The sequence below is a fragment of the Erigeron canadensis genome, chromosome 2 (assembly GCF_010389155.1).
Source record: "Erigeron canadensis isolate Cc75 chromosome 2, C_canadensis_v1, whole genome shotgun sequence".
NCBI classification, from domain to species: Eukaryota; Viridiplantae; Streptophyta; class Magnoliopsida; order Asterales; family Asteraceae; genus Erigeron; species Erigeron canadensis.
Window position 1 is genome coordinate 44,915,283 of NC_057762.1, and position 10,960 is coordinate 44,926,242.

A 10,960-nucleotide genomic window follows, 5' to 3' on the forward strand; every position below is an offset into this window, starting at 1 on the left:
ATCATACTTTATTACCTATCACCCCACCATCTCACCGCCACAACACGCGGGTACTTACTCTCTTCTATTAATTATGGCAATGTCTCGTTCCTTGAACAAAGGATGAAGATTATTTTTTTTTTGAAGGGTTGTTCAAACTAGCCATATGTCCACGTGAAAGGGATGGTTTTATCATTTCTATATAATTTGACCACTTCAGATCTCATATTAAGGAAACTTTGCTTTCAACAAAGTCAACTATCTCTTATAATTAGCTACTCGTATAACACTAGTCGAATCAGTATATATAAGTTATATATTACAAACAAGTTTAAAAGACAAGAGTGCACTTTATATACATAGTTCTTAAACTTTATAAAGAAAAAAAAAAGACACCATTTTGATTAGTGTTTTATAGTAAAAATGGATGGAAGTGACATATATAAAGCTGCCAATAGTATAAGATTAGGGAGTTTAAGAGCGGGTAGCACCCGAGCAGGAAGCTTACGATCAGAAAGTACTTCAGTATGGAGGAATTCTGGCATGGATGTTTTTTCAAAGTCTTCCCATCAAGAAGACGACGAAGAAGCACTTAAATGGGCTTCTCTGGAAAAGCTGCCAACTTTCGATCGTTTGAGAAAAGGTTTGCTTTTCGGGTCAACTGGACCGTCTAATGAAGTTGACGTAGACAATCTTGGAGTAGATGATAGAAGGCATTTACTTGATAGACTTGTTAAAAATGCTGATGAAGATAATGAAAGGTTTTTGTTGAAGTTCAGGGACAGAATTGATAGGTGACAAAAGCGTACTATACATGTCATTCGTATTTTGTTTCTCTAGTTCTCTGCATTTTAAGTGATAATTTGTTTTGTTTGACATTTTTACAGAGTTGGCATTGAAATGCCAACAATTGAAGTTAGATATGAGCATTTAACTTTGGAAGCAGATGTCAATACAGGAAGCCGAGCCTTGCCCAGTTTTATAAACTTCTACATTGAAGCTTTCGAGGTAAGAAAAAAGATGTCAAGATCAACATATATATATTTTTAGACATGGTATATACTCATATGATGGTTTTGAGGATCAAGTTTGTTCATGTTTATGTCTTGTAGGGGTTCTTGAGTTTATTCAATCTACTTTCAAATTCGAAAAAGCATATAACTATCCTTGATGATGTTAGCGGAGTCATTAAGCCTAAGAGGTGAGCAGAAAGAACATCAACTACTGTAAAAAGTGCTATTGCATAAAACATCACCATTCACCAATTGTATAAAAGACTGTAAAAAGTGTATTCCAACATTTTCTACAACTAAATGCAACCTAAACTTTTGAAAGGATACAAAACTATCAAAGATCTATAGAAAAATGTTTAATTTATGGCAACAACATTTTAACCAAGTTGACTTCTTTTGTGACTTGGCATCAGAAGGCAAGTTATTTTGGTCTATTCGGGCCTCAAACCAAATGGTTACCTGAACAGATATTAGACAAAAGTTGCTTAGCTTTTTATGCAATTAGCCCACACAAATTCACCTATTTTTGATTCTTTTTCTAGCTAATTGTACTGATATCTTACGTAAAAATGTTTTAGAATGACATTACTTTTGGGTCCTCCAAGTTCCGGTAAGACATCACTATTGAAAGCCTTGGCCGGGACTCTTGCCAAGGAGCTTAAGGTAAAAAATATACACATACATTGTTTTTCACTCATTATGAAGTTCTAATTAATTAATTTGTCTTGGGCATATGTAGAAATCCGGTAAGGTAACGTATAACGGGCATGAGTTACATGAGTTTGTGCCAGAAAGAACTGCTGCTTATATTAGTCAAAATGATGTCCATATCGGAGAAATGACTGTTAGAGAGACACTGGCTTTCTCTGCAAGATGTCAAGGCGTTGGATCACGTTATGGTTAGTTTCTTAGAATATATGTTTTGTTATTCTTTCTACAATTTTGAATATCCGTATAACATAAGTCATATCCAAAAATTTGCAGATATGTTAGTTGAGTTATCTAGAAGAGAAAAAGAGGCAAATATCAAGCCTGATCCTGACATTGATATCTTCATGAAAGTAAGAAATGATCTATATGTTGTGACATAACAATTAAGCATTTTGAATCCTTCATGATCTATATCTAAATTGTTTATCATTGTTTTCTTGTTATTTAGGCTGCTTCAACCAAAGGTCAAGAAGCTAGCGTCGTCACAGATTATACTCTTAAGGTACAAAGTTGCAAAATTTGAGTCAACGAGATACATGGTTCAAACGGTTTGTGTAATGGATCAAAACATATAACTTTTGTCTTGGGTTGGATCGGGCAATCTGTGTTCAGTTTAGAACAAGTAGGGTCAGGTTGACCCGAAATACCTTTTGTCTTGGGTCAATTCCTCTTATATAACTTTTATATGTCATTTTGCTTTGATTTGCTTTATACCATCCATTTTAAGCCAATTTGTTTTGATTTGCTTTACTTTTAGTTAATTTGTATGTGTTAACACGTTTAAAATGTTAGTGATGTAACATAACCCAATCAACCCATTCATAAGTATATCAGTGTATGGGTCGAAGTTGTTGCATGTAATGTAAATGGTCTAAATTATCATGCAGCTTTTGGGGTTAGACGTATGTGCTGATACCATGGTAGGAGATCAAATGCTAAGGGGAGTTTCTGGAGGACAAAAGAAGCGTGTGACAACAGGTGAAATGATAGTGGGACCGTCAAAAGTTCTTCTTATGGACGAAATATCAACAGGATTGGATAGTTCTACAACTTTTCAGATTGTGAACTCACTTAAGCAATTTGTTCACATTCTCGAGTACACTACTGTCATTTCACTCCTTCAGCCTGCACCAGAGACGTATGATTTATTCGATGACATTATACTCTTGACTGATGGAAAGATTGTATATCAAGGCCCGCGTGAAAACGTGCTTGAGTTTTTTGAATCAACAGGGTTCAAGTGCCCTGAGAGGAAAGGTGTCGCTGACTTCTTGCAAGAAGTAAGTATTAATTGTCCATCCTTTCATAATATTATTTATGCCTATCTTTATATATAATTATATATATAAAAAATATCAAACGATCAAACCAACAAACTACCCACCTCCATGGTGGCCTAATGGTGAGGCACTGCAAAAGTCTCAAAAGAGAGCCAGTGTGTTCGAACCTCCTTAGTAGAACATCTTGGGATTGGGTTGACCAAAGAAAAAGTCAACCAAATGGTAAGATATTTCTGATGACTTTGCAATAATAGCTCTTTTTGGAGTAAACTTACAGGTAGAAAAAACATTAGTCATTTGTTTTCTATGCTTAATATGATCAGTCTGACATTTGAGTTACAGTAAATTAACATTTTAACTCTCATATATAATGCTTATACAATTCTTATTGTAGGTGACATCAAAGAAAGATCAGCAACAATATTGGACGAGAAGAGACGAGCCTTATAGATTCGTGACTGCTAAGGAATTTGCAGACGCGTATCAATCATTTCATGTGGGAAGGAAAATGGGGGAAGATGTTGCCATAGGATATGACAGAAGTCAATGCCACCCCGCTGCTCTCACAACTGAAAAGTATGGTTTAAGTAAGAAAGAAGTTTTGAAAGCTTGTACTGATAGAGAAATCTTGCTCATGAAAAGAAACTCTTTTGTCTATATCTTCAAATTGTTCCAAGTAAGTCCTCAACACCTCATTTGTCATAACCTTTCAAATAACTAATACTCAAAGTTTTAAACGATATCATGATTTCAGCTAACAGTCATGGCACTTATTGCTATGACGGTGTTTTTTCGAACTGAGATGCATAAAAGAAATGGAGAAGATGGAGGATTGTACAATGGAGCTGTTTTCTTTGGTGTGGTTATGCTCATGTTTAACGGGATGTCTGAGATTTCAATGACGATCGCAAAACTTCCTGTATTTTACAAGCAAAGGAACTTCCTCTTTTTTCCCTCTTGGTCTTATGCTATTCCCTCGTGGATCATCAAGATTCCTATTTCATTTCTTGAGGCTGCGGTTTGGACAATCATCACGTACTATGTCATAGGATTTGATCCTAACATCTCAAGGTAACTAGCTTTCTAGACTGTTTGCACTTTCATCCTGGAAGTGATCGTTGCAGGAAAATTCCTGTCCCTGAACACAGCTTCTTGCTTAAAATCCAAAATGAATCACACTACAATTTACGACTTCTCCTATTTTCACAAGAATTCCTTCATGGAAAGTTCATTCTTTATTTCAATAAAAAACCAGAATCAACCAAATTCTCAATCATCTCCCATTTTCTAGTTTTAACAAACTTAAATAGCACGAAACATCCAAACACCATCTATTATATAACTTATGCTGGCAGATTCATTACATCAGATTATCTGGTAGTCACTATTGAATATCTTGTAGTCATGCCACTTTCAAAACGAAAATTGAAACACCCCTAAATGATAATTTCTTTCTTTTGTACTAACTTTCTCTAATTTTGCAGATTCTTCAAATACTACTTGATACTGTTGCTAGTTAACCAGACGGCTTCTGGATTGTTTCGGTTCATTGGAGCGTTGGGTAGGAACATGATCGTTGCCAACACATGTGGTTCATTTGTACTTCTCTTAGTATTTGCATTGGGTGGTTTTGTCTTGATACGAGGTAACTACTTTAGAAACGCAAGATGTGATTCTATTAGTTGTTTTAATCAACTACTAGTATATAAGAAACACATTTTTTTCTCATCCAAGATGATGTCAAGGCTTGGTGGATATGGGGATACTGGACTTCTCCCATGATGTATGCAATGAATGCGCTTGCTGTAAACGAGTTTCTTGGCCACACTTGGAGATCGGTAAGTCATACAAAGCTTTGTTAGGCGCAGTATTGGTGAAAATTGGTTTGGTTTTGATTTCTGTTAGTTGTTCCAAAACTAAATGATACATCAAATATGGGTACGAAATCAATATTACCAAAATAATACTAAATCCTTGAATAAAGTACCCACATGGTTTGTATGACGTAAATTTGGAATTAGGACAACTTTTAACAGTTTGATCGGCTCCTCTTATAACTATATCTTCTGGACCCACACATAAGTAAATGGGTTGAAATGCCGAAAAGGACAGCTCTCTAGTTTTGTGTGTGTATCATATATGCATTCATCATTCTAACTTACATTTTAAATTGATTTTTGTGTCACAAATAGCCTGCGAATGGAACAACGTTGGGGAAGCAAATAATTACAGGCAGAGGGTTCTTTGCAGAAGCTTACTGGTATTGGATTGCAGTTGCGGCCTTATTTGGATTTATTTTCGTCTACAACTTTTGTTATGCTTTGTCTCTTGCCTTCCTAGATAGTGAGTTTTCCTATCTCTTTTTTTCTTGATGCAAAATGCTGTTATGAACTAAAAGAGTTAACAGACTTGAGTTGAGATTCAGATTATATTAGTCTAGGGTTTTCACCTAAACCTATAGTCATATTGTAATGACTAAATAGCTAATTTAACTCTTCTGTTTCTGCAGCTTTTGAAAAAACTCAGGCAAATGTACCAGCCGATGATGCAACTGATGCGGGCATGGAATTATCATCTATGAATAAGGAAGATAGCAGCAGTCAAAACAAGAAGAAAGGGATGATCCTTCCATTTGAACCACATTGCATTACCTTTGACGATGTCAAATACTCTGTTGATATGCCACAGGTATTAACATAGTTGAAATTTTGGATGAGTTTAGGTCAACAGGTTTGGGTTGAAACGGGTCAAATGTCAATATGAGTCGACAGACATAGGCAAGGTATTAGAAATATACATATAAAGCTTTCAGTAGATAAAGGAGGCTTATGTATTAAATATACATATTTGCTAATTTTTAGTCCTAGAACAAAATCCGAATCATCTGATTCTTAAGTAGACGGGTCCAAATGGTGCCGTGTAACTTTACTGACCCGTTTATGAAAACGACTGTAGGAAATGAAAGACCAAGGGGTGGGTGAAGACAGATTGCTGCTACTTAAGGGCGTTAGTGGAGCTTTCAGACCTGGTGTTCTAACTGCTTTAATGGGAGTTAGTGGTGCTGGAAAGACTACTCTTATGGACGTGCTAGCGGGTCGGAAAACTGGTGGGTATATTGAGGGTGATATCAAGATTTCCGGGTATCCAAAGAAACAGGAAACGTTTGCTCGGATTTCTGGTTACTGTGAGCAAAACGACATTCATTCGCCTCAGGTTACAGTTTATGAGTCATTGCTTTACTCGGCCTGGCTCAGGTTAGCGTCAGATGTTGACGAACAAAAACGAAAGGTTAGCAATAAACCCATGTGTAACGAAGTTGCTTTCTCCTGTTAAAGAAAAGCCCCTTGTGTTTTTTTATTCTGATGGATAATTTTTACAGATGTTTGTTGATGAGGTTATGGAACTAGTGGAACTAAACCCACTTAAGGATGCATTAGTTGGATTACCTGGTGTCAACGGTCTATCAACAGAACAGCGAAAGAGGTTAACCATAGCAGTTGAGCTCGTTGCTAATCCTTCCATTATATTTATGGATGAACCAACATCTGGGTTAGATGCTAGAGCTGCAGCTATTGTGATGAGAACCGTTAGGAACACAGTGGACACCGGAAGAACAGTTGTATGCACCATTCATCAACCAAGCATCGATATTTTTGAAGCTTTTGATGAGGTATAGTTACGGAATCACACTTTGTTAACAACAATTCAACTATTTCTACATTACAAATGTATATAACTAGCGTATACTGGTTTTGCAGCTGTTCTTGATGAAAAGAGGGGGACAAGAACTGTATGTTGGACCAGTAGGTCGTCATTCTTGCCATATAATTGACTACTTCCAGGTATAACACTCTCAGCTATATAGAACAGAATTATAAGCTGTAAATGACTAAAAGTTGCATGTTGATGTCAGTGAAGTAATATAGTTGACGCTCTCAATTAATAGTTGACGACAGACAAAATGTCTCCTTTTATGATATATCTGTTTTAACTCGACCCACCCATCTTGTCATTATTAATATAAGTTGATTGCACAACAATCTAGAGGACTAATATATAACCAAATAATATAAATTTTTGTTATCTGCCCAAATGCTTATTTTTTTTACCCAATCAGGCTATCGATGGGATAAGTAAGATTAAAGACAGATATAACCCTGCAACCTGGATGTTGGAAGTCAGTACTTCAGCACAAGAAGTCACTCTCGGGGTTGACTTCACAACAATTTACAGGAATTCTGAGCTTTACAAGTAAGAACATTACCAATCAATCCCTTATACTGTACATTGTTATTGTTATTCTTTGTCAGCATAGAAAAAAGTGCTAAAACTTTTGGTATAAAATATCACAGGAGAAATAAGGCCATGATAGCGGAATTAAATGTACCACGTCCGGGGTCAAAAGATCTGTTCTACCCAACTCAGTACTCACAGTCCTTCATGGTTCAATGCATTGCATGTCTATGGAAACAACGTTACTCATACTGGAGAAACCCACCTTACACCGCCGTACGTTTTATCTTCACCGCCTTCATTGGAGTCATCTTCGGTACAATGTTTTGGGATCTTGGCAGTAAAAGGTAAATAGCTACCATGTTTTGGATCTTGGTGGTACAATATATGGTACATTGTTTCAATTTCATTAGTTTGATGTTTTATTTATGTTCAGGACAACCCAACAAGATCTGGTAAACGCGATGGGGTCCATGTATGCTGCAGTTCTTTTCTTATCAATCCAAAACGCATCAGCTGTTCAACCAGTTGTAGATATTGAGCGAACCGTATTTTACAGAGAAAGAGCTGCCGGAATGTATTCTGCTTTGGCATATGCTTTTGCCCAGGTAAGTTCATAATATATAAGTTCGGTAACACTCCAAAATTTGTTTTTTACAATACTCTGTAACAATTTTTTTTATCTGTTTTCTACAGGTTGTGGTGGAAATTCCATACGTGTTGACACAAACAGGAGTATATAGTGCGATAGTGTACTCTATGATCGGATTTGAGTGGACTGTTGCTAAATTCTGCTGGTATTTATACTACCAGTTCACTTGTCTCCTTTACATGACCTACTACGGTATGATGACCGTTGCTATCACTCCCAACGCCAACATTGCCGCAATCATTGCAGCCTCATTCTATGGGATTTTCAATATCTTTTCGGGATTCATCATTCCACGACCTGTAAGTTTCATTTCAACTTCACTTTTTTTTTTTCAAATTTTCAATCTATCATTCTGAAATTGTCGTCTGTTAAAAAAAAAACGCAGAGCGTTCCTGTTTGGTGGAGATGGTACTGCTGGGGAAACCCTATGGCATGGACTATTTATGGCATGGTTGTTTCACAGTTTGGAGACTACGACGACGAACTTACAAACGGTGAAACTGTTAAAGGTTACTTGGACCGATATTTTGGTTACAAACATAGTTTTCTTGGAGCTATTGCCGGAGTGCACATTGGATTAATATTGTTTTTCGCGTTCATCTTTGCTTACTGCATTCGATCCTTCAACTTCCAAAAGAGATAGTTTTCTTTTTCCTTTTTTTTTTTTTGTAATTTTGGACGATAAAAATTACATCATATTGTACAAGTACTTGTATTAAAGTTTGATTTGTATTACAGCATTGGATTGAATAAGGTTATATCTGTTCTTAAAAGGACTTACAAAAAAGTTTCTGATTTGTACATGACGGAGATACTTTTATTATGATATTTTGGGAACATTGAAATAAAAACACTTTTCAGAAGTAATACTGTAACAGTAAGAACACTTAAAATTAGGGTCACTTACTTCAACACATTAACGCTAAATAAAAGATATTTCACTTTTGTATTTTGATTTGATTATCAATATTGGGTGATTTCCTCCCTTGATTGGTGATTTTCGGGTTTTAGGGTTCCTCGCTAAAATACACTAAAATGGCACAAATGAGGGTCTTGAATCTTCCCCATAGTGTTATATCTGAAAATTATACTGCTTAGTGCTTACCCGTCAACTTTAATTTGTTTCTTTATTTCGACTCAAAACTAGTTAAATGTCACTTAATCAAACAAATACATGTCAATATGTCATGCTCATACATCTCGTTTAAAAATTTAAAATCCGAGTAAAATATTTGAATGGTCATATTTTAAAATGTATATATCTTATTTTAGACCGCTAAATATTTTTTACCTATTTAATCAATGAACTCTTATCACCTAACATTTTTGATAAGTAACATATTTACCTAATTAAATATGCATACAAAATTACAAGGGAATATCTTTATCTTACAATTTGTGGCATAGGTGATGTACGGTTTGGACACATGATACCCAAACTAGGTAAGGAAGGAAATCTTTTTCTTTTCTTGTTAATTTTATATTAGAATTTGAGCATTTGATACCATGGGTTGGAGTTCAAGTTTCATATTTCCCAATTCCTATCACTTATCTATCTATACTACCTAATAAAACAAACCATTTTTTTTTTTCCTTTAAACTTTTTAACTTTGAAATATGAAAAATATTTTTCTCCTTTATTCACTAAGTTAAACATCTCCATTTAATATACCTATAATACCCTTAATGAGATAATTTACATCATAGATCCCCAACATTTAAAGTAACTACAATACCACCTTTAACATCAATTACTTTTACATTCACCATCATTGTCGCCCCATCACAGTCCCTACCGTCACCCCACCATTGTCAACACCACCACCTCCGCCATCATAAATTTTAGAGTTACTTTTACATTCACTACCATTGTATAACGGACTTTTAGAAGGAAGTCAATACATAAATTTTAGAGTTAATTTCTCGGATAATCCTTGTGGTTTACCCAAAAAGTCACGTTTTATCCTTATGGTTTAAAAACAACACGAGTGATCTTTTGTAGTGTTGTAAATTTGAAGTTTTTACCCTCTAGTTTTACATATGTATTATTATTATTTTATAATTGTAATCTTTTAGTTTCATATATATTAGGAATAAATCATTTTTAAAAAACTAAAATTTTATAAGATGCTCCATGAGAAGTTGCATGAAAAAGGATGAGATTCTTTTAAGTTGCCTAATTTGACTATAGTTATCTAACCCGATTATATTTTTTATTTTAATCATTAATTTTAATTCAAAGTTCAAGATTATTCTAACTTCACCTTCAAGTTATTTCCAACTTGAGGGGATCTCAACTCCATAGAAAAATATAGGCATTTCCTTGGAAGAGACATTATTACATGGGGAAAAACGTCTATGTTAAAATGTCTTACTCTTCATAGTCTAAAACGCGCTTGTGTGAAGATGACTAATGCACCTAGCTATTAGCTTAGTTTACTTTGATCAACACATCTTTATTTCCTCACCCAATTTTTTTTTTACTGAAGATAATATCTCTCATAGGTAAATTCGACCTTTAGGAACATGGCCCTACAAACTTTTTTTTTTCCTAACAAAAACTATAGAAACGTCAAAATCACCCTACTTTTCTGTGCTTAAAACTCATAATTGCACGTTAAACTATCAAATATTTTTTTAGAAAGGAATTATAAATAAATATAAAGAATAGAAATCAAAAAGGATCTTTATTATTATAATTTTAACTTTTAAGTATATTATAAAAATATATATGCACATGCAAACAAATATCGGCGTGGCACGAGCTGTTACCTTTGTATAGCATTAGACAAGATGATATTATTCATTTTCTCAAGTATTAACATCGGGAATTGGGGATATGATATTCACGTGTTATAATACATTTTTTATTTTGCTCAATACTAATAATTAAGTTATAATTCATTAAATTTCTCGATATATTAAAATGGGATAATGATAAATTCATATGTCAAATTTTTAAGATTTTAGTTTAATTTTTATACATATGAGTTAAGTTGATTAATCATTTTTCATTAAAATGTAGTCTCCGGCTAGCTAGAGATGCAATTATGCTTGCTTTTCAAACAAAACATTAAAATCTATCTGTAAAT

At 34.5% G+C, this 10,960-nt stretch overlaps 1 protein-coding gene across 5 annotated transcripts; it reads left to right on the forward strand.

The window, feature by feature from the left end:
* The first annotated feature begins 402 nt into the window (after positions 1-402).
* On the forward strand, positions 403-8,607 carry LOC122590102 (pleiotropic drug resistance protein 1-like). 5 transcript variants are annotated; one of them, XM_043762435.1, is made up of 23 exons: positions 403-773; positions 867-987; positions 1,092-1,180; positions 1,571-1,655; positions 1,732-1,891; positions 1,977-2,053; positions 2,152-2,205; positions 2,591-2,983; positions 3,378-3,659; positions 3,738-4,054; positions 4,468-4,628; positions 4,718-4,817; positions 4,971-4,977; positions 5,176-5,326; positions 5,493-5,671; positions 5,939-6,271; positions 6,363-6,653; positions 6,742-6,825; positions 7,101-7,234; positions 7,336-7,563; positions 7,653-7,824; positions 7,913-8,167; positions 8,254-8,607. In XM_043762435.1, the coding sequence occupies exons 1-23, from the start codon at positions 403-405 to the stop codon at positions 8,509-8,511; spliced, it is 4,302 nt and encodes a 1,433-aa protein (XP_043618370.1). In that variant the 3' UTR covers positions 8,512-8,607. The 5 variants fall into 5 exon arrangements, with proteins under 5 accessions (XP_043618370.1, XP_043618372.1, XP_043618371.1 ...); XM_043762437.1 differs by lacking the exon at positions 4,971-4,977 and having other exon boundaries at positions 403-451; positions 494-773; positions 4,718-4,821; XM_043762436.1 differs by lacking the exon at positions 4,971-4,977 and having other exon boundaries at positions 403-436; positions 479-773; positions 4,718-4,821.
* Positions 8,608-10,960: the final 2,353 nt, after the last annotated feature.